Raw genomic sequence first — 22,733 nt, forward strand, 5'->3', positions numbered from 1 at the left:
GATAAATTTTCTTTTTTCACTTTTAAAAAATGTATTCCTCACAAACACCTGAAAGAGGCAATGTTGGCTCTTCTACTCCTTTAAAGGCTTTGACGCCTATTGTTGATGCTATTAAGTCTGCTCAGTCAAAAGCAACAAAGGATTTTGAAAGTTTTTATGGAAATCTAATGTCGAGATTAACACCTAGAACGACGACTGTAAACTAAAAAAAAAAAAAAAAAAAAAAAAAAAAAAACAACTTGTAGTTGCGAAACAGTCTATTTATAATGTATTTAGGGTCGTATTGATAAAAGAACGCCAGAAATAACACAACGTATAAGGATGACTGTTGATAAAAAAAAATTTGAAAATAATAAAAGTTCACTTACTCCACTATTTGAAAGACATAGTTTAAGAGAAGGTTTTTAATTATAAATAGAACAGTAGGGGGTTATATGTTAATTTAATCAACAGTAGAATACCAAAATCCTTTCTATGAAGATTCTGAATCAGAAGCAACAACAGCGGATGATATTGAGTTTGATACAGTGGATGACAATGATATGCTGGATAGAAGAATCAATGACAGAATTGATAGCAACAAGCACTGTTCATTATTTGGCAAATTAAAACAAGAAACAAAGAGAATTGAGAGACTGCAATCAAATATCTCTGCTATTAAAAGACAGGTAAATAATAATAATAGCAATGTATTATTTACTCATATCATTCTGCAGTCATCATTATTGGCTCAAGGCTCACTTGATTCTGACTACGATGAACAGCGACAGGAAATAAGTACTACTAATATACCACTTTCTGCGAAGCCCAACACACCCAACTATTATACACCGCAACCATCTACAAATACATATTTAACGCCACCCCAATCAGCCGATAAATATAGACAATCCGATTCAGTAGACTACAATGATAACAACGGGAAAAGCAAGGTAAAGTGATACTGGTTGGTATGGCTTTGATTTAATGAATGAAAAATAGATTGATAACAATAGTCTATTGAATGGGCTTTCTAATGCAAGGTTAAGATCAGCCGAAATTATAAGGTAACTTATCAATGATAAGTTGGCATGCATCTATGGTAACAATCTATATATATAGAACACCAGGAGGAAGTAGGACCTGTAATCGGTTCTGGAAAGAGATACACGGACTAAACGCTAAAAAAGATACTATTTCACCTAAAGTCACCAGTAGAGTCGAAAAGCTTTCACCAAAAAGAGTGACCAAAAGGCTCTGGGATGATAATGACGATACATTCTGGACAACCGAGTGCAGTATGACAAAAAATTCATCTTCATTCAATCAAAAGTTAATGAGGATGAAGCGACTTGAAAATGAGCAAGAAAGAGTAGATAAAAGCATCAAAAGAATCTCATTGTTTGATGAAGTAAATGAACGAGAAAAGAAAAAGATAATACCAACAATGAATCCACTTGTACTTCAGGAACTAAAAGCAAAATACCAAGCAAAACATACAGAGGATTCTTCATAAAAATAAAATAAATCATTTACTTGTATATGCTATTAAAAGGGCAAGTAAATAAAAAGGATGTAAAATAATATCACCTCTTCCAGTTATGTAAAGTAATACTGAGTAAGAGATACTCTATGAATTATGTCACTAAGAGACTATACTTTTATATACAGTCATTTCAGAAAGAAAAGTCGCTGATTTTGAGTTAGAAGTCGCACAAAAAATTGCATGTTCAATAATGATGTCAGGCGATCCAAAAATAAGGTCGGGGGGGGGGGTTCTTTCGCGAATTCATACGTAACACACACTACAAATACAAACTCGCTATAATTGTGCCACCAGGCTCTACTAATCCAACAAACTCTACAACTCTGATAAGTAATCTCAATCCAGAGGAAATTACAGACCTGCTTTCAAATTTTGAAGATTGTCGCAAAACTTTAGCTTCAACGCCTCACCAATGAACTTGCAGCCGCCGGAGCCGAAATCGAACAATTATGTGCCACAACTTTACAGCTACAAGGTCAACTAAGCAAGGAAAACTCTCCCTCTAGTCAACATGGTACGTCTTCTACAACAAACACCCAATATTCAATTGATTTCCCTGATCTTACCTCAGTCTCTCCTCCTTGGCGTAACCCTGACCAGGTTCGTCGCATCAAAGAGAACTTAATGCAGGAACAACAACAACGACGTCAACAACGCCAGGAAGCGGCCGCAAGGCCTTTGCAACCGCCTTCTGAAAACCAAGGCTTCCAGTATCTCTACCTCCCAACGAAGGCACGCGTACCGATTGGACAACTTAGATCTCGGCTACGAAAACTTGACATCAACAATAACCGCATTTTGGACATCCACTACCCAGACCGTAATGTTGTGGCCCTCCTAGTGCATAATGATTATGCCAATGAACTTCGATCCCAGCTAAAAAGATTCAAGATTACCCTAAAGGACAACTTTGATCCCTGTGATCCTAAAATTCTACGTGACCCTAAATACTTTGATGCTACAGAAGAGGAACGAGCCAATCTTGCTTTCATGCATCACTGCAACTGCATGGAACGCGCACTGAAATTCACCCGTGCCCCAGTTAAATTTGCTGTTGCACGCTATTTCTACACTAAAGGATGGATCAGCAAGCAAACCTTGGATGAAACCCTTTCAAGCCGACGTACTAGTCAGATGGAGGCCGACCCACTTTTCTTTGAAGATGAACGTATGAGTACTACAGACGATTGTCAACTCTCTCAGTCACACACCATGGAGTCCCATATGGAAGATGGTTCTCCCCTATGACCACAATCACAATTTCTCTTTTCGACGCAACTGGTTTGGCTCGCCAGACCCTCAGTCCAATCCTCTTCTGTTCTCCTTCTTACCGAGACATGGCTTTTAAGTCCACTCAAATACCCCACAAACTGGAAGCAATTCCATACGTACGGTATCAAAACGCAGCCCCTCGCTACAAAAGGCAGTCAAGGCATTAGTCTTTTTGTCAACCCCAATTGCAAATATCATGTTCATCACATTTCTCATCATGATCCATTCTTAAGTCAATTCATACTATCCTTTACCATCGCAAACACCTTGGTACACTGTCTGTATCTACCACCCCACTTGGATAACCAGACTGTGACTCGAATCTTGGACTATCTACCTCATACAACAAGCCATACCAACCAGACAATCCTTTGTGGTGACTTTAACGCTCGACTTGGATCTCTTACAGGAGACCGATCGACCAATCCTCGGGGCAATCTTCTTGTTCGCTGGATGCAACGGAGCAACACTATTTTATGGAACCAGAGGCTGGCATACGGATAATATACATTCATAGCTCACCAGGGAAGTAGCATTATCGACTTATGAGTAATACTGAGCTTAATGAGCCCTCACGCTCAAGAGGAGATCAACCTCCTAAGGATTCGACAAAATATACAGAAGCTTTGCACGAGAAATATCCATCTATCCCGGTGAAGCTAACTTGCCCATGCTGTTGTGATTTGTTTGTCAATAAATCAGCACTTAAAACACATGTTGATGAACAGCATAATGTTTTGTAAGTGAAATTTCGAGTCAACTTCATTTTTTACAAGCTCTATAATTATTTTTTAGCCAACAAAACTTAGAAACGCGCACAAGTGATTGGAATATTCATGGAGTAAGCGTAGTCGAAAAATTTCACAATTTTCGCGCGCATTGTGTTCAAAATAATTCGAAATACGTGAACATTGATGAGTTTTTTAATCAAATCTTGTAAGATTTTTTATTATTCATTCTTGAGATCGTCTAACTTTTTTTTTTTTTTGAAGGGCAATCTCATCAATTCTTGTGTTGCAACAAAGAAATGATTATCAAAGTATACCTTCTGAATACTTTTCGTCAAGTCTTCTTAAAAAAATGCATCGGCAACTATTACGAGAATTGAATGCTAGGAAAGTAATGAATGCAGAAACGTCAACACGAATTAAGGACACGCTCTTGGTAATCGTTTTTTTTTTTTTTTTTTTTTTTTTAATAATTGATATATTTTGATAATCCATTTATTTTATTTTTATCTTCATAGGCATACCGCAGTGACGAAATTGACGGTCTGAAGACTCGATGTGATCTGATTTCACTTGCAGAAAAATCAACTGATCCGGAAAGAAACGTTGTGCTTGCCGTGGAATCTTTGTGAGTATTCCATGCCAGCTGTATGAACTTTTTTGCTAACATATCTGCCTGTATTGCCTTTAGGATCCCGGCAATGATAGATGTTGATCTTTGTACAATTTCTGAAAACCATTTGGCGGCGTCATATGTCCATCCTGTCATGCAAAGTTTGTTCTCCACTGCTTGCAACAATAAGGTGTCTCACTGGTAAAAGTCAAAAATTATGACCAATTTTTTTCTTAACATTTTTTGATCTGATTTTTGAGCTCAAACACTCTTCCTGAAGTTGATGATGCCACTGGCAAAAGACCTGACTACATAGTCGATGTTTATGAACGATATCAATATGCATATTCAAGTTGTTTTGGAGAAATCAAGATTGAAAAAGCAAATGACACATTGAAGGTCTTGGATTTTTATCGCTTAGCAATATTTGGAAGAAATGCAATTGAAAGTCATAATCTGAATGGAATTATTTGCTTCCAAACGATTGGTAATGGGCCTACTGTATTGGAAATGAGCTTATTCATGCTAATTTTATGTTCTTGCTATTTAGGATCACTCGTTACATTTTATTACATGCTTCCCCGTGCTGATTTTTTTATATTCCTGGAAGTTACGTCGATCAAGATACCATTGGTGAAAAGAGATATTGTATCAATTATTACCCACCTGGATGACATGCTCTCATTAGTGTGTCTTTATGAATTAATAGAAATACCAATGAACTAGCTTCATCCTATCCCCTCGATACTTCCATATGTGTATGTGCAAAACGAACGCAAATCATTGCCTAAAAAACGAAAACCATCTCTTACCTCGATATCGTCCTCATCGAAGCATTGAAATTCTCTTCTTTCCATTCTTGTTTTAAATCTTCAAAAATAAAATGCCAATATGATTTTTAATGAAAAAAATGAAATTTATTGAAGCGACAAGTAAAAGTAAACATCAGTAAGTATCGACTTTATTTTTGGATCAACCGAACAACAAATTTTTTTGCCCGACTTTCACTTCAAAATCAGCGACTTTGCTTTTTGGAATGACTGTACATCTACAGTGAACGCAGCATTAAAGTGCAGGAAGTGAAATCTCAAAATGCGGTTTTCTCAATTCTCGATTTGCGGCTTTCACAAAAATCAGAGTGCTGTTTTTTGTGAAATCAATTTGCAGATTTCTGCGAAATCAAACTGCAGGACGTGCCTGCTCCAATTCTTGTTGAAAAAGAAGAAAAAAAAGTTGAATTAGAATATAGCTTAGCTTGAAAGATCTAGGGGTGAAATGGAACTGGGGAAAAAAATTTACTATATATTATAATTGAAAATAAAGCGCGGCTCAGAGAACTTGTACCGCTTTTTCATCCTTCACTTCAGCAACCTGTGTATTTACCTGTTGCCGATGTTGCCGTTTAAAATTGTATTTGGAAAATGTCGGTAGTGAACCGGGTTCAGTAAACCAGCTTCAACTAGCTTTAGAATTAAACAATTAATCTGCTTTTTCATTCCAACATCAGATGAACATAACTCGTGATCAAGCCATCTGACGAAGACGTATTTTGGTCGGGAGTCGCCTTTGATTCCTTTTTGATTTTTAAAGTTTATTTTGTATTCAAAAGATGCTCCTTTTCATGGCGATTCTAATGGTATGCTTTTCGGTGTGGTTGGATAACTCTAACAGACGTTATTAAAGAAAATGTAAAGGAAATAAGAGGAAAGGAAAATAATCAGCTTCACCGCATCGGGAACTGAATGAATGGAAGTCACAATTGGCCGACATTATTTTTCTTACCCATTATTTTCTACCCTCACAGGATACATCAAGAAGACGATCTCTGGACGCATTGTTCACCCAATGTGCCAGCACACCAGACAGAAAAGAACACCAAAAGAATCAGCATGAAAATGGATATTCAATTGATATATTTACTTTATTAATCAAAATCACCACAATACCCTTCATAATTGTACATTTTCCCTAATTACCTTATTCTAATGCGTTATTTCAAAGTATCTATTGTCGTAAAGTAATAAACAAAAGGCTTTCTTCCCGCTAAATTTAATTTTGGCTGCCGAATATATTATTTTTGCACGTTCAAGCAATTGAAGTCAAGAACTAGTTTAATTGTTGATCTTGTTGTTATTGTACATTAATAGTCTTTTACAGTCTTCTATTAATTGGTTTCTGTTATAACTTCACCGTATAGCGAAACTAAACATAATATACAAATTAGCAACTGTCACATCTGTAGGTTCTTTTGTGAAGATTACAGCAAAGAAAATGCAGCAAGATTGTCAAAAGAGATCGAAGAATTTGGCTCTTTCGATGTGTGTTATGAAAATGATCCTAAGCGGCCTATTCTGGTGTATTTGAGTGTAATTCGGAATGATCCCACAGCTTTTAAACGCTACTTAACTGAATACTCAGCTCTGGAACTTAAGGAAGCAGAAGAAGCGAAATCTGAACTTGGTAAACATTGAAAGATTATATGTTATTCATCATATTTTGACGCTAAAATTTTAATTCAGTTTCAGAACGACAAGTAATCATGTTTCTGAATGAGGTTTATAAAACTACCAATCCTCAAAATGAAGCTGTCTATTGCCCTCAAGAAGTTGGAAACAAAGAAATTTACGAGTCAGTCATTTCGAGAACTGAATGCATGAGCAAGAAGTCTGAGATAGCATTTGTAGCTTGGTGTTCTAAAAGAAAGATTGATTTTATGGGCGTGCCATTTACTAGGAAAAGGAGTCGAGGGTCGAATAAGCGCTATAGGAAACTTTATGTAATGAAAAATGAATTAGAGGTAACACACTATTGACATTTTGAAGAATTACCATTATTTATTCTCTATTGTTAGAGGGTATTGTAGAAACCATCGCTAATTCTATTCTACGCTATCAAAACTACATAAACTCTTTAAAAAAACAAGGACGCACCATCATTGGATATGCTAGGTAGTCTATTGGTAGCAATGATGAACAAAACAGAAAGATACTTATAAATAGCATGGTGCAGTGCTTAAAAGAAAGATCTTTATGTGACATGGTCTTTGTGTCATGGTCTTGTTCGGCCGACGCTAATTTTTCCTCAAGAGATATGAATGGCAACACTGATTTGGTAAATGAGTTGACAGGTGTAGATGGAGACACACAATGTAAGACGTATTATATTTGTAAACATGTGAATAATTATCAACAACATGAGTAATACTAATATTTTTCTTAGCGATGATTTCATACATCAATTCATCTGAAACAGAAGCTTGCCTTGTAGCCATAGATTTCGCAGGACTATCTACAAATATAGGCGATTTACAAAACTTCTTCAAGTAAGTTAAATTGCATACAGACAAACCAGCTTTAGTCGCACTTCTAATACTCTTTGCTAGTGTTCACAAAAAACTAACGACAGTCATAATTGACGTATTACTTTATGACAACAAATTTCACGAATTCAAGAGAGAGGATGTGTTGAATGATCCAACAATTTTATCATCTTTTGATTGTAGATCAAAACCAGTTCAAAGATCCAGAAAAGTCTAAATACTTCACTGTTATTCTATATTCATCATTAAGCTTGGTAGATATTCAATAATACTCAAGTTTTATTTATACCAAAAAAATACAACTGTTGCCGAAGTGAAGGACGAAGAAGTGGTACAGACCCGGCCCTGGTATCGAAGACTTTTTTAACTCATATAAATTTATGTTTATGTACCCGCCCTAGAAAAAAAAAAAATGAATTATGATATGTAGCTTAGCTTGAAAGATCTAGGGAAAAAGGGGGAAATCATATTCTTTTTTATTATTATACTGAAAATAAAGCGTGACTCAGAGAGCTTGTACCACTTCTTCGTCCTTCGCTTCGGCAACAGTTGTATTTCACTTCCTGCACTTTAATTTTTTTAAACCCGCAATTTGATGCTGCGTTCACTGTATAAAAAAAAAGCAAATGGAAGCTAAAATGATAAAATATGTTGTGTGACCTTTTTAAAGTTTTTTTTTTTATAATAAATAATTATTGTATACCCCTTCTTCTTTACAATGGCAGGATATATTGATCAAAATCAGCAGATGTTTGGTAGCATACCTTTTGTAATATGCTTTTTTACTTGCCTAAAACATGCGCTTACATGTATTTTTCTTTTAGTTTTATAGTCATGACGACTCGGCAGCATTTGCATACTTTCAAGAAATGTCCCCTACGTTACAGCAAGCATTATTAAATAACCACCAATATCCCGGCATTAGCATCCAAAATCAACAACAGCAGCGTCAAACATTGCAGCAACAACAGCAACAGCAACAACAACATCCTCAACAACCACTTCAATTTATTCCTCCAATTATGGCTCCTCCACAATCGCCCACTTTGTCAAGCTACTATTTTGAAAGTGGCTGGGTGAATCATTATTACGATCCAAAACGTAGACAATATCTCTCTAGTCGCGTTCAACAAGATTATCAGAGACAACGCCAACAAAATAATCATTCATATTCTCAACAATTACTTCAACAACAGCAACAGCAGCAATACATTTTTAATCAACAACAGCAGCAACATCCCATTAATCGCGACTTTATACATAGAACTAGACGCTCTTTCTCAAACTCCAGCATGATCCAGCCACAACTGTCATTTCCTGCTCACTCCACTGGCAGTCTAAATGCTGTAACAGTATCCAACCCATACCTTAGTGCAGCTGCAGCGGCTGCTGCTGCCTCTGTCACTGTAATTTCTTCGGGTGTTGTCTATCCTGAAGTACCTACCCAGATAATTCACTCAAGTTCAGCGGATGAATGGCGTGAAAGTCTACTTCAGTTTTCTCACAGCCTCTATTCAACTGCACCCCAGAATCCATACTTATTACCTTTATTGCATTCACTGCACAATGCATTTCCCACTCATTTACCCATTATTTTACTATTGGCATGTGTTTATTACTCTTATCAAGATTATGCATCATCGCTGCAGTACAACCAACTTATTTTAAAGCATGATGCAAATTACGTCGAAGCCATGAGCAATATTGGTACTACACTTAAGACGATGGGTAAAACAGCAGAAGCAGAGAGATGGTGGTATCAAGCTGTAAAATTGCGGCCAGGCTATTGGGATGCTGTGGAAAACCTGGTAGGCGTATTGTGCGCAAAGATAGATGACAAACAAGCGGAATCATCAACAGAGCATCCAAGATATGAGGAGGCGTTGGCCGTTTGCGAATTTGTAGAAAAGTATTTTTATAATACAACAACGCCAACAGAGCCTATCAAAATACCTAAACAGCTTCCACCCTATCAGTTGCCTCGACTTCAAAACTTGTTTTATGCCAAAGGGAATTTGAAATATGCTTTGGGTGATATTCAGGGAGCACAAAAAGAGTATGAAAAGGGCCTTGAACTTGCATTTGATGGTATTGCTTACTTGAGCCTTTGCAGTCTCATTGCTTTTGCATGTTCAAATGGTGGTATGCTTTCCACTTCTGATGCAAACTCAGTACCTCTGATACTCCTGCAACCTGATCAAGCCGTTCGTCTTTTGCATATCGTTTTTCCTGCTTCCAATGGTATCTTACCAGGCAATGTTAACTTTACTACTTCAAAGACGAACAATAATTTGGGTACAGAACTGACTTCTGCTGTTCAACAAACAAACCAAACAACGGCAACCATTCTTTTAACATTGGCCAAATTGTTTCAAGATATTATGAATCCTACCACGCCCGTCTTGATCACCGCTGCTGCCTCTGCCAGTTCGTTTCGTACACCTCCTACACTATCCACTTTATTGCCGCTTTATTACCTCAGTCTAGCACTCAACCCAAGTCCTTCTACCGCCAACAATTTGGGTATTATTTTAAGCAACATACCTGGTGCTGTCGCCCTGTCTGCTGTCCGATTGGATTCTGCTTCAACACCACCGTTAACAGGTACAATGCTTGCTATGCAATATTATATGTATGGTCTTCAACTTGATGCACACCACCCTCACCTTTATACCAACTTGGGGTCGCTTTTGAAAGATATGGGGCATTTGAATGAGGCGGTGGGCATGTACGAAAAGGCAGTTGAGTATAATCCAAGATTCGATGTAGCTCTTGCCAATCTCGGCAATGCTGTTAAGGATATGGGACGTGTACAAGACTCTGTTCAGTGGTATCGTCGTGCAGTCGAAGTCAATCCTAATTTTGTAGACGCCGTTTGTGGTCTAGCAAATTCATTAAATGCCATCTGTGATTGGCATGGACGCGGTAGTGTTGGGAGTGAACCTGGCGTGGATCAATTTGGAAATTATTTCATTCCCTCATCTAATAACTCACGCTCGGGATGGATTGGTCGCGTAGTGGAAATCGTTGAAAAGCAACTGGATGAGGGCGCCATTTGGGGTGCGGGTGTATTAAAATTACCTGTGAAGGCAGGCTCAACAAAGACGATAGGTGAGCATTTGGTAGAACAGTTGCTAATTTGTACAAAGCAGCATCTGTTGGATAAGGGTAACATAGAAAAAATAACAAACCTGTGGCGATCTCGCTTGATGTACTATACAGAACACAACAGCAACAGCTGTAAACGGGATGAAGGTGGATGGCTCATTTCGATTGATTGAAAGAATCATAAGAAGACTCCAACATAGCTGGTATATTGAAGTATATGGTAGTACTACTAAACACCTATCCGCCGAACCAGAGAGGATTAGTTTGACGCCAGACTTAACACAGAAATATGCTCGACCGTTAGTCCCTTCCAATCTTCCTCCTCCACCCGTACCATCCGTTCTGCCATTTCACACATTTACTTATCCGCTAACCGCTCGGCAAATCAGACTCATCTCTCATCGAAATGCGCTACGCATCTCTCACGTAGCATTAAACTCATCTTGGTTACCTCCACATGTCTATCCGCCACCTCCACCTCCATCACCGCGGCTCAAAATTGGCTATGTATCCTCTGATTTTAACAATCATCCTTTATCACATTTGATGCAATCAGTTTTTGGGTTCCATGACAAGTCGAAATACCAGGTCTTTTGCTATGCGACCACACCAACAGACAACTCGCCCTATCGCCAAAAGATTGAAAAAGAATCTGAGAACTTTATAGATGTTTCGAGCTGGTCAAATGAACAAGTAATTCAAAAAATCCTTGCAGACGGTATTCACGTTTTGATCAATCTGAATGGGTATACCAAAGGGGCACGTAATGAAATCTTTGCTGCACGTCCCTGTCCTGTTCAATGTTCCTTTATGGGATTTGCTGGTACCTTGGGTGGTGGCTGGTGTGATTGGATCATTGCCGATCCGATCGTCTGTCCTCCAGAGATGGTCAGTGGTGAGGTATGGCGTCAAAGAAAAAAGGCCCAAACAGATCAAAATTTAAATGGTGACTTTGAAGGTGATATTGATCCTGAGGAGGATACAAATGATTTTATGTATACGGAGAAATTTATTTACATGCCGCACTCATACTTTGTTAATGACCACAAGCAAGGTTTTCGAGATGATCAGTCATCAACAACAACAGATATGTACAGTTTAAAAGCAGACAAAGAATTGCTATGGGCAATAGAAGAAGAAAAGCGTTGGAAGATGCGCCATGAAGTATTTCCAAACCTTCCAGATGATGTAATCATTTTTGCAAACTTCAATCAGCTTTACAAACTTGAACCGGGAACGTTTCGACTATGGCTTCGCATCTTAGAAAGGATACCCAACTCAATTCTCTGGTTACTCAGATTTCCACCTGCTGGTGAACATCATTTAAAAAGCTGTGCAGCTGAATGGGCTGGACCACAGGTTGCTCAGCGCGTGGTATTTACTGATGTGGCACCAAAACATATCCATATCCATCGTGGCCGTATTGCAGACATCTTTTTGGATACACCTGAGTGTAATGCACACACAACGGCTGCTGATATCTTGTGGTCAGGTACACCTATCGTCACTTGGCCAAAATACTTACATAAAATGTGCTCTCGTGTGGGCGCAAGCATTGCTATGGCCACTGGGTTTGGTAAGGAGATGATTGTGATGAACGAGCAACAATATGAAACAAGAACAGTGGAATTGGCGACCAGCTTGTCTTATACCTATCAGTCTTTACCTAATTCAAATATCATTCAACGTCGAGGTCATGGAGCTTTGATGGATTTGCGAAAACGATTGTTTTTATCACGCGAACAGTGTCGTTTGTTCGATACCTTGCGGTGGACTCGAAATTTAGAAAGAGGATATGAAGAAGCTTGGAGACGCTGGGTGACTTCGGAAGAATTCGAAGATCTGTCTGATTATATCTCTTCCTCTGGCTGTATTTGGATAACCGATCCAGATGATGCTAGCGGTACACATTTGTAGATTTTTTTTTTCTTTAAATAAGCAATCCCCTTGTTTTTTGTTAATTGTTTATTTCTCTTTATGTATTTATATCCTATAACTTTTTTGCTCTTCTTTATATTTAGTATTTATACCATAACACAATGACATATATTATGCTCTGTTTCCATTTGTCTTTTGTTTATTATTATAGCGACACAGAAACAAACAGTTGAGAGACAAAAATAGGGAATGGTCGAATGATGTTGCAAGAAAATAAAGGAGGGTGGTAAATCGTGTATGGGCATGGATTTTTTATATATAGGATTGTCTTAATGGCGACATAAGATGACAACATCACCTTTTCTCCTGCTATCATCATGAAAGTGGCTGTTGAAGAATCTCTGGCATTCTTGGTACCCGTAATATTGCAAATCCCGATATAATCTAGGAAGCAAATTGTCAAATATTACTAAATGAGTCGTTGGCCATATACGGTCATTTGTATGTGACCTCAAGAATTGAATAGGATTTTGATAGAATTCGTCTGCTTCATCTATGGAATTATCTGAAAGAGGAGGTTCACATGTCAAAAACCATTTGGGTATATTTGGGTTATGAAGGATGGACTCCCAAGGAGTAGAATGGCATGGCATGAGTACTCCAATCGATTTAACTCTGTTCTGCTGAGATTCATTGCGTAGCCACATCATAGCGTCAATCACACCCCTTTGGTGCCAAAGCGAAAGATAAAAAGCCACAGGAAATTGAGTAAGGATTAAAAAAATATAAGCACGTTTGCGCCATGCAGAAGATTGGATTTGGGCAAGTCCATATGAAACAACCATGAGTAGAACAGGAACAATAGGATATATGAAGCGGAACTCTTTGTGAGGCAAGAGGCTGTATATGAACACTATCCAAAGTGACATGGATAGTAAAGATTTCATACGATTGTAAATATTTGGTTTAGCGTAAATTTTGCAAAGCCCATAAAGCATAAATGGCATCATACTGGTTAATATCACTGGTAAGCCTTGTGATAAGTACCAGTGCCACTGATGTACACCATAAAAGAGTGATATTCCTTTTACAACATTTAATTTGAAAAAAAGGTAAGGCGTAAAAATAGGGTTTTTAAACACCTGAAACCAATCATATTCATAAAGCGTTGTATCAATAAATATATTCATAAACAGCACAGTTGAGCTACATGTACATATCATTAGCATTGGTTATTTTAATCGAGTCGAATTGATTTTTACCATACAAAGGCTGCGTTTAATGCTACAATGAATCTTTTGGATCCTGATGAAATCAATAACTGGGAACCTAAATATATCCATATCAATGCATTCGTAGGTCTTATGATACAAGCAATTGAAGCGAAAATTAAGCTAATCTGGTAACTTCTGAGCCAGTTTTTTGTGTCTCCTAGATGAATAATGCCTGATAAAGGCCAGTAATTTAAAGCAACAACTGTCAACATCATTTCCATTGTGTTTGATAAGGTTCTAGCTGCCATAAAAAAATTAAACCAAGAACACAAAGTAGTAAACAACTAAGGTAGTAGGCAAAAAGTTAGCAATATTTTCAAATGTGAATGATATGCTTACCATAGGCAATGCAACATCGTTACCCATGATCCGTTTAGATAAAGAGTAAATGGCAAAGTCTGCAACGGCAGTTAAAGAAGATTGAATATAACGTGGCATGAAGACAAGAAGATTTGTATTATCAAGTCCTAGTAGTTGAATTGGCTTATAAACAAAAGCAATGATGAAGGGATGTGCAAAACTTCTAATTCTTTCTCGCCATTCCCAAGTCAAATAGCCATAACCAAATGTCAGGTAATGTGCTATTTCCTGTCCCTGCCAATATTCATCTGGATTATCATATGTTCTAGTCAGATAAGCGTTAAACCAGCGAAAGACTAGAAAAAGCCAAAATACAAAGAGCTGCGAAGACGTTCTTGATGTTCGCTGGATGAGATTAGACATAATGGTCAATTCTGCAGAGCTGATCGATTAGAGCGGAAACAAGATTTTCTAAGTGCAGCATTTCAATTTATTTATTAAACCAAATCGACGTGTAGTTGAATAATCTGTCCACCCAAACTCGATCAATTTTAAAAGTAAAAGATAAAAAATAAGATAAGTAAAAACAGCTAAGAATCTCTATTAGGGCCAATACAAAAAAGATCAGATACGTCTATGAACTAATCGGACTGCAAACCGTGGAGAATAGCTTTACAGAGGGAGGACTGAAACAGACAGGCCATCAGAACTAGGAGAGTTATGAACATGTTGTATAGATTCAATCTCTTGTGAAAATGAACATAATATAGGTCGTCCAAAGCGAAATATTAGAGTGAGACTTAAGCGGCTTGCTCAAAAACTGACTCAGAATAAAAGATAAGACCTGATATGCCTTTTTCAATTCTCATTATTTGGTGCATATTTAAGTACTATATTATATAGTTTTTGGTAAGGTTATGTGTAAAGCATGAACAGCGCCAGAGAGAGTTATCTAGGAGGTAATAGAGTTATTAACTGGTACACTTTATTTCGAAATTAGTGATGTGCTTTTGAGAAAAAAAAAAATTCGTGCAAATAAAGTAAAAATTGTGCAAAATTAAAAATAAATTTAGCGTAGAAGCAGGAAGAAAAGTTGGTGCAAAAGATAGAATAAGAATAATAGCAATAATGAGTACATATAACAAAAGAAAAAAATTAGTAGATAGTTTTTGTTCCTTTGTTCATAGAATTGATAATAACAATGTTTTTGGGTCATAACATCATTTTGATTAATACCATTTTGATTAACAGTTTCAGCAGTAACACTATGAGTAGAGAAACAAAAGTATGATATTGAAATAACTCAACAGAAACACATGTTAATAAATTGTCAAAATATAGAATACCTAAACAAATATTAAGTCATCAATCATGATCCAAAATCCAAATAGTAAAAAGTTGCGATTATTCTGCATCAAGATGCAGCTTCTCAAAGAATAATTATCTTTCTTCTATTAAAAAGGTCCTATTACTTATAACTTATTTTGGTTACCAATTTTCTTAAAGCATTACAATAGTATTGCTTATTCTTTGTTATGGAATAGATTAAAGCAAGGCTAATGGCTAAAAATAATTATGAATGTATCAATAAATGAATAGAAAGAAATGATCGTAAGGCGCTCTGTAACATGATAAAAAAATGAGGAGAGCTGTACTTTTGCATATATACTCAAGACAAGGATCAAAACAGTAATTGTTTTGGGTGCTATCTGTCCTTATGGTGTAACAAACATCAAAGAAGACCAAAGGAACTAACCCTTGCGAAGAAGAAAAAGATAGCAGATGGTACTTCGTCTGTAGAAAATGTCAAAAGGGAAAATGTAACTAGATGCTACAAATTCATTGCAAAGGCTGTTGATATTTTGTATCAGCAAGGATGATTGAAGAACAGCTACATTGTTATGGACAATACCCCTATTCTCAAGGATACTGATTTTATAAAATAAATTGAAGTAATACTGATAGGGTATATGAAGTGTCAGTCTCAGTCATCAAGACATAAACAAAATAAGAATAAAAGTGCTTGCCTCCGAAAAGTAAAGCAATCATCGATTGCAGCCTAGTTCTGCTTCCTTTTCAGAAGAGAACGGCAATAGTTTTGTTGACAGTGTAGAATTGACTGTTGTTTAGAAAGGTTTAATGAAGCCGGGAGTATGACCATGTCCATAAATGAAAGAGCAAATAGTGAAAGAAGAGGACCAGAGAGCAAAAGAAGAGAACCAGATAGCAAAAGAAGAGAACCAGAGAGCGAGACAATAAGTTTTTTTTTTTTTTTTTTTTTTTTTTTTTTTTTTTTTTTACGCATGTTGTTTTTAAACTAAAAGGAAAAAAAACGATGAATAAACAAAACAAGTCTTCCATTCACTCTTTTTAAATGTCTTCTTTTCTTGGAACACGACGCGTACCCCTGTTTTATCATTTTTTATCTTATCAGGTCAGTTATGATGCAAAAATTGATTGTTCTTTAACATTTGCTTGAAGCAACTTATCCAAAAAGAGGATAAGGTATAAATGTAACTCTCACATCAAAGTTCAAAACTACATCTGCCTCTTCAATATGCTTAGCAAAGAAGCAAAGAGATGTCTTCTTTTGTAGCTTTCTAGAAGGAACCTGAAATAAGATTTACCTTCTCAGGGTTTGAACATTTATCACACTTTTTTTTTAGTTTGATGTTGGACAACAAAAAAAGCTTTATGTAGTGTACCTCATATCTGTTTCTACTCTTTAATATTGTCTTAGTGTTCTTCTTTCTCAGTCCTTTCTCAGTTTCAACGTTAACATCGTTGATACTGTTGGCACAAGATGAAGCTTTAGATTTTACTTGTATAGATAAATCATGCTTTATTTTCCCAAAGAAAAACAAAACAAAGTAAAATGATAAAGACTAGTAAACTTCGGCTATATCATAACTGGTATGATAGATCAAAAGGCTATTGTAAAAGAGGATGGCAAAATATTTCTAGCCAGCTCTTCCTTAGTCTCTTCTAACGATATATCACCATTTGTATTCATTAAAAATCTGCGACTACACAGGAGAAGGAACGTGTTAAACAACTTAAAGCCATAATTGCAGACGTAAAAAAAAGTCTGGAAAACGCACACTTGTATACTTTTACCTCTTCTCAATAAACTAGTTTAAGCACTTTGAACTCAACAACTATTAGTCAGAATGAGTATCGTTTGTTGATGGCTTCGTTGACTTTGTCTTATCTCTTTAAATCATGTCAAACTTTTAGACGTTTGAATCTGTCTTTGCGTGATTACTCTCCACTGTTAAAAGCTCGATTTTGATAAGTCAATATTAGGATTCGTTAAGATGAGATACGACAGGTGAGTAATTTAGTTTCTTTGAAAGTACTCTCATTTTTTGAAGTGATAGGATTCAGCAATACTTGAAAAGGAAATTGCCTCATAAAATTTTGTTGGAGGTAAAAAAAATCATGAGTCTCATTGAGTCTTACGGGCCATATACTGCTACTGTTGTGTTTATCTTTCGGCTTACTCCCGAGGTCCACCCAATTGGACAGTTTTGGACAGTTTGTAAAAGTAAGCTTAAAAGAAAAGAGTTTTTGCAGGAAGAGATATTGTCATCTAGAAGTGAAGATGCATACAGCAGAATCCTTTTGTGCGATCGCCAAGGATTTTGTTAATATTCAGCTTCTAGATTCGAAGACTGTTTGAACAGTAAGCCATTGTAGTATTTTTTTTTTTTTTTTTTTTTTTTTTAGAGAGAGCTAGCCTACTTAGAAATAATAAATTTCATGTAATATGCTTAGCCTAAGAAGACACTCAAGTGCTAAGTAATGTATATAACATATGTAGATCTGATATAAAGTTTAAATTAGGGACACAGTTTTTATTTATGGAAACAAGAGAACTATTGAATGGATTTAATGATGCATTATAAATGACGCCAGAATCAATATTAATCCAAGATTAATTAGATGGCTTGTAAAAGCCGACTGATTGCCAGTGGCTCAGATACTTGCTGAATAACTTGGAATCAACAACTGGAGACTTGGCAAGAATGGGTGCAAGTTTACAAGTCTTCTTTGTTTGCCATATTGGCATCTTGAAATCTTTCTTGAAGCTGTCTTCATAAAAGGACATAAGACGAAACGCTGGGTTGGTATCATCTTTTGAAAGTGTATCCACCCATTCAACTGATTCAACTACATCAAACTTCATGCCGCAGGATTTCATAGCATTGAGGATATCTGTCCAGTTTTCATGATGAGGGTTGACAATGTGATAAACAGAGCTCTCTATGTTTGCAGAGAAATGGACGGTACGAAGCATGATATCAACAATAGCACTAGAAGCATAGTTAACTGGTATCCAATCAATCACTGTGGAAAGCTTGGGCATCTTGCGCATCAGTGAACCAGCAACAAACAACAATGGATACTGCTCAGAAGTATTCCAGACACCGCTTTCAGAGTCGCCAGAGACTTGACCAACACGCTCGATATAACAGGGGAAATTTTTATCTTTCATAAGATAACCGAGAAGAATTTCGCAAACAAACTTGGATTGAGCGTAACCCATAGGCATAGCGGCATGAGAGTCAAATGGTAAAGGCTTTTCTTCAATTTCGGAACCCAAAGCAGCGCTGGCACTCACGCTAGAAATGAAATGGACATGCATTGGGTTGACTTCACGATAAGCAAACTTGAGCAAGTTGTAGAAGGGAGCAATACATTCCTTGTCATAATGGTCGATAGTCATATTAAAATCTAAAAGCCAAGCACAATGTTGGACAATTGTGATTTTCTCCTTGAGTTGCTCGTAACGTTCTTTAGTCAAACCCAGGTACTGTTCAGTCAAACGCATCGGCAAAACCTCAATCCTTTCAGTTTCTAATAAAGAAGAATCAAGATGGCGAGATGTAAACGCATTCACTAATCGGGTGTGAAGTTCAGTCTCTTTACCGCGGATTAAACAATAAACCTTTTTTGACTGTAGCATCTTTTAACAGATCACGAAGCATAAAAGAGCCAAGAGAGCCAGTAGCTCCAGTAAGTAATACGACCTTCTCCTTTTTTTCTGCTTCATAGTCATTTTTAGCTACTGAAAAGTCCTTGTTGGCCCGCTCGAGATAAGACTTGGCTAATTCTTGAGCTTGCTGGTAGCGCATCTCTGCCAATTCGGCAGCGCCAACTTGACTGTCAGATAATAGAGCCTGTCGCATGGATGATATAGTGGAGTTTTGGAACAAAAAGTTTTGAGGAACATTCTTAAATTGCTTTGCGATAGCATTTCGAAGTTGAATTGCGGTTAAGGAATTGAGTCCTAAATCAAACACTGATCTCTCATGATCATTAAAGGCAAACTCTGGCATATGTAGCACGTCAGCGATACTCTTGACCAAGAAGGACTCGGTTTGTTTAGCTGACCAGGATGAACTGTCACTGCTGGAATTGTAGACAGGGCCCTCGAGAAAATCCTTGTACATTTTCTCAACCAAGTCAGCATACATAGCTTCAGCTTTCTTGCGGATTACAGTTCCTTTGTCAGTAGAAGGCAAAGTCTTGTTGAAAGGAAGGATCTTGACCATTTGAGGTAAAATAGTACTATGACTAGGACATTCTTTGTTGGCATCCTCTACAGCTTCATAAACAAGAGAAATTATTTCTTCAGGACCATAGCTCATAGCATAATCCATATCTATTTCAATAAGGGCTGCAGTACATTGGCGGGCATGGCCCAAAACAGCAACCTGCTTGACTATAGTACTTTGACGAATGGCATTTTCCATTGGCACAGGATTTGTCTTTTCACCATTCTCCATAACTAAAGTGTCATCTCGTCTACCTACGTAGTTGAAATATCCTGGATACTCGGAATCTTCTAAAAATAGATCATTACTGTTGTACCCGCCACCTTCACGGTTTGATACATTAAGAGCTAAAGTAGGACTATCAGAACGGAGATAGAGATGCTTGTATCCTTCATCTGTATCCTCAAAGATGAAGTAGGATTGGCCACTACGATCATTCCAAATAGGACGAAGCGAATACCAATTTTTACATCTAGGATCCAAGTTGGCAAACATACCAGCACTCATTTCAGTAGTACCATAAGCGTTACGGATGTTGATATTGTGTTTCTGAAGCCAATCGCCTGTCTCGCGTTTGAGGGAAGCGCCAGCAAATATAGCAAATTTGAGATTTTGAGCTGCTGAAAATTCATTCGTTTCTTTCAAATAAGGAACCATTTGTTCGAAAACAAGAGGAGGAGCGGCCATCAAAGTACAATTGTTTTGCTTCAGAGCATAAGTGATTTCGTTTTGAGAGGGGGGAAGCTTCTCCAAAAAGACAACGCTTGCACCAGCATAAACAACAGAGAATGTACAGAAAAATCCAAATACATGACAGCTAGTGATGTGTTAGCATAACTTAGCTTGGGCTTACTGTTCCATAAAACTTACAGAGGTACACAAATAAGGAAAACATCGCTTTGTTTAACTAAATCTAAGTGAGGATTTTGTTCCTTGTAAAGCTTGAAGACACCACAGATATTAAGAACATATCTGTTAGTAAGGTATATAGGCTTAGGGTAGTTGGTAGAACCAGAACTAAAATAAATAATCAGTAAAGCTTCACAGCATTTTTTTTAAGAGAGGAGAAGCATACCTATGAATAATCAATGCAGGTTTATCGAGATCCTTTTCAGTAAAAGATGTGTCAATGAATTCATTCTGTCTATCATTGAGAGGCTGATTCAACAAAGCTTCAATATCAAAAGGATTGACAACAATGAGACTAACTCCTTCAATCTTGACAGAAGCGCTCTTAGCAATAGCTTTATATTTTGGTGAGGTAAAGAACACTTTAGAATTTGTTTTCTCCAGTAAGTTAACGATAGCTGCTTCGGAATTACGGGGAGACACAGCAAGTAAAGTAAAGCGTAATTTCATCAGGGCAATCATGGTAAGCAAGTAGTCTATACTATGATCGCTTATGTAAGAGATCACATCAGAGCCTTCCACTTGTTTTGCCCATTCGCAAGCCAAATTAGTAGTGATATGGTCGACTTGTGAGTAAGTTAAGGTCTTGAAACACTTGTTAACTTGGTAGCGAACAAATACATTATCAGCATAGAGTTTACTTTGTATTTTTATGAAATTGACAAAAGCTTTATAATAGTCTATGGCGGATTGATCTGAGATAGATTGGGTTGCTGAAGGCATTTAAATGAATATTATGAGTAAAGATGAATGAGATAGTGAAGCAGCAGAATTTGCTAGCTTTATATATCCTTTTTTACGCGTAAAATATTTCCAGAAACCTTGATTAATTATTGAGAAATTGTATATCGTCTCGGTTGAATATTTTATGAACGAAGATCTTAGAAAAGGAAAAATATTTAACGCAAAATCATTTTCTGTACTTTTCGTGTTACACGATGTAATGCTGTGTGATGAATATTTTTTTGGCTTCTTTAAAGAGATTCATATAAGTTGATCAGCATTTTGCTTTGGTTTGAATATGGCTTCAAGCTTAATATTAACAGCAGTAAGCTGGACATAATTTTGAATATAAATTGATTAAAAGTATGAAATTTTATGAAGAATGGGCTGTATTTGAGATTCAAATACATGAAAGTTTTTTTATCCATTTTAGGTCATTTTATGATGCTTTTCATTCTTTTCCGTACTTTACAAGCCTTTTTCTAAAACTCTGTGCTTATTTATTTAAAGAATTTTGCATATGAACTTTTTCTTTATTTGATATATACAACAGTCTTTCTGTACTTATAAAAGTAAAGAAAATCTGTTCACAAAATGAATATCAGATCTATTAATCTTGGAAAAATATTTAAAGCAAAACTATTTAATGACTTAATGCATGCTCAATATCCTCAATTTCAAAAGCGACAACCGTGATTATGCCTCTTGATATTTCATTACCACTTTTACGGATAAATTATTAAAAGTTAATCATTCTATCATTAAATAGTTACATCAGTGCATGTAATAAGTTCATTTAAACATTAGTGATTAGTTCATATGAATCGTTACGGTTACTATGAAACAAAAAATTTAATAGTCAATAAATCTCAAATTAAGATTTCCAGTGAATAAACACAATGACAGTATCTAAATTACTTTTACATTTTCTGATTATAATATACTGACTAGAGCAAAAAATATATAAATCTTATGAGCCCAATGATAAATTATGCTATAATTTCTTTATTCAGTTTTAATTAACATGTTCGACTTGTTATTTCTTTATTAAAAAAATCTCTTTTAATGAGTGAAGATGGCGCTTTAATATATCTTTCAATATACGCGTACTTGCTTGTTTTTTTTTTATAGCAATTCTAGTGTCTACTAATCCAAATTTCTGCATTTCTTTGTAATCTTTTCGTATAATTCACTACAAGAACTATATACCAAGAGCTCCCCGTTGCTATAAAAATTATATAGGTTTACAATTTACGTTCTTAAGAAATCGAGTAACATATTAGCTATTGCAAGATCAATCACGCAGTCTTTTCTGTTTTACTCTTGCTTTTAAGTTTGTATTATATTTATGATGTAGGATGCTTTAATTGCTTTTTCATTTACCCGTAACTTTTTTTTTTATTCTATTATAGTGCTTATACTCTGTCTAATTTACAATTAATATATCATTCTTATCAATCTGTTAGCTCAACCTCGTGCTTTTATTAATATCTATAAACAAATAAACGAGAATGCTTTCAGTA

At 36.3% G+C, this 22,733-nt stretch overlaps 9 protein-coding genes across 9 annotated transcripts; 6 read left to right on the forward strand and 3 right to left on the reverse strand.

Annotated features, from left to right (window-relative positions):
- Nucleotides 1–29: 29 nt before the first annotated feature.
- Nucleotides 30–1,119, forward strand: RO3G_04224 (uncharacterized protein; the record flags this gene model as incomplete). Its single annotated transcript, XM_067658814.1, has 5 exons — nt 30–197; nt 277–313; nt 454–668; nt 717–932; nt 1,102–1,119. The coding sequence occupies 5 exons, from the start codon at nt 30–32 to the stop codon at nt 1,117–1,119; spliced, it is 654 nt and encodes a 217-aa protein (XP_067514915.1).
- A 1,030-nt stretch (nt 1,120–2,149) lies between these two features.
- On the forward strand, nt 2,150–2,773 carry RO3G_04225 (uncharacterized protein; the record flags this gene model as incomplete). Its single annotated transcript, XM_067658815.1, has 1 exon — nt 2,150–2,773. One exon carries the CDS (start codon nt 2,150–2,152, stop codon nt 2,771–2,773), a length of 624 nt encoding a protein of 207 aa, XP_067514916.1.
- A 2,615-nt stretch (nt 2,774–5,388) lies between these two features.
- Nucleotides 5,389–5,924, reverse strand: RO3G_04226 (uncharacterized protein; the record flags this gene model as incomplete). Its single annotated transcript, XM_067658816.1, has 3 exons — nt 5,389–5,419; nt 5,522–5,711; nt 5,921–5,924. The coding sequence occupies 3 exons, from the start codon at nt 5,922–5,924 to the stop codon at nt 5,389–5,391; spliced, it is 225 nt and encodes a 74-aa protein (XP_067514917.1).
- Nucleotides 5,925–7,174: 1,250 nt separating this feature from the next.
- Nucleotides 7,175–7,674, forward strand: RO3G_04227 (uncharacterized protein; the record flags this gene model as incomplete). The annotated part of the gene is made up of 3 exons (XM_067658817.1): nt 7,175–7,286; nt 7,358–7,460; nt 7,641–7,674. 3 exons carry the CDS (start codon nt 7,175–7,177, stop codon nt 7,672–7,674), a joined length of 249 nt encoding a protein of 82 aa, XP_067514918.1.
- Nucleotides 7,675–8,175: 501 nt separating this feature from the next.
- RO3G_04228 (uncharacterized protein) lies at nt 8,176–10,738 on the forward strand (the record flags this gene model as incomplete). The annotated part of the gene is made up of 3 exons (XM_067658818.1): nt 8,176–8,226; nt 8,282–9,223; nt 9,419–10,738. The coding sequence occupies 3 exons, from the start codon at nt 8,176–8,178 to the stop codon at nt 10,736–10,738; spliced, it is 2,313 nt and encodes a 770-aa protein (XP_067514919.1).
- Nucleotides 10,739–11,111: 373 nt separating this feature from the next.
- RO3G_04229 (uncharacterized protein) lies at nt 11,112–12,482 on the forward strand (the record flags this gene model as incomplete). Its single annotated transcript, XM_067658819.1, has 1 exon — nt 11,112–12,482. The coding sequence occupies one exon, from the start codon at nt 11,112–11,114 to the stop codon at nt 12,480–12,482; it is 1,371 nt and encodes a 456-aa protein (XP_067514920.1).
- Nucleotides 12,483–12,772: 290 nt separating this feature from the next.
- On the reverse strand, nt 12,773–14,083 carry RO3G_04230 (uncharacterized protein; the record flags this gene model as incomplete). The annotated part of the gene is made up of 3 exons (XM_067658820.1): nt 12,773–13,649; nt 13,706–14,001; nt 14,057–14,083. 3 exons carry the CDS (start codon nt 14,081–14,083, stop codon nt 12,773–12,775), a joined length of 1,200 nt encoding a protein of 399 aa, XP_067514921.1.
- A 1,135-nt stretch (nt 14,084–15,218) lies between these two features.
- Nucleotides 15,219–15,897, forward strand: RO3G_04231 (uncharacterized protein; the record flags this gene model as incomplete). Its single annotated transcript, XM_067658821.1, has 3 exons — nt 15,219–15,302; nt 15,562–15,598; nt 15,692–15,897. 3 exons carry the CDS (start codon nt 15,219–15,221, stop codon nt 15,895–15,897), a joined length of 327 nt encoding a protein of 108 aa, XP_067514922.1.
- Nucleotides 15,898–17,954: 2,057 nt separating this feature from the next.
- RO3G_04232 (uncharacterized protein) lies at nt 17,955–21,210 on the reverse strand (the record flags this gene model as incomplete). The annotated part of the gene is made up of 4 exons (XM_067658822.1): nt 17,955–18,867; nt 18,950–20,395; nt 20,449–20,595; nt 20,654–21,210. The coding sequence occupies 4 exons, from the start codon at nt 21,208–21,210 to the stop codon at nt 17,955–17,957; spliced, it is 3,063 nt and encodes a 1,020-aa protein (XP_067514923.1).
- Between the last annotated feature and the right edge of the window lie 1,523 nt (nt 21,211–22,733).

This window comes from Rhizopus delemar, genomic scaffold, assembly GCF_000149305.1.
Source record: "Rhizopus delemar RA 99-880 supercont3.3 genomic scaffold, whole genome shotgun sequence".
Lineage (NCBI taxonomy): Eukaryota > Fungi > Mucoromycota > Mucoromycetes > Mucorales > Rhizopodaceae > Rhizopus > Rhizopus delemar.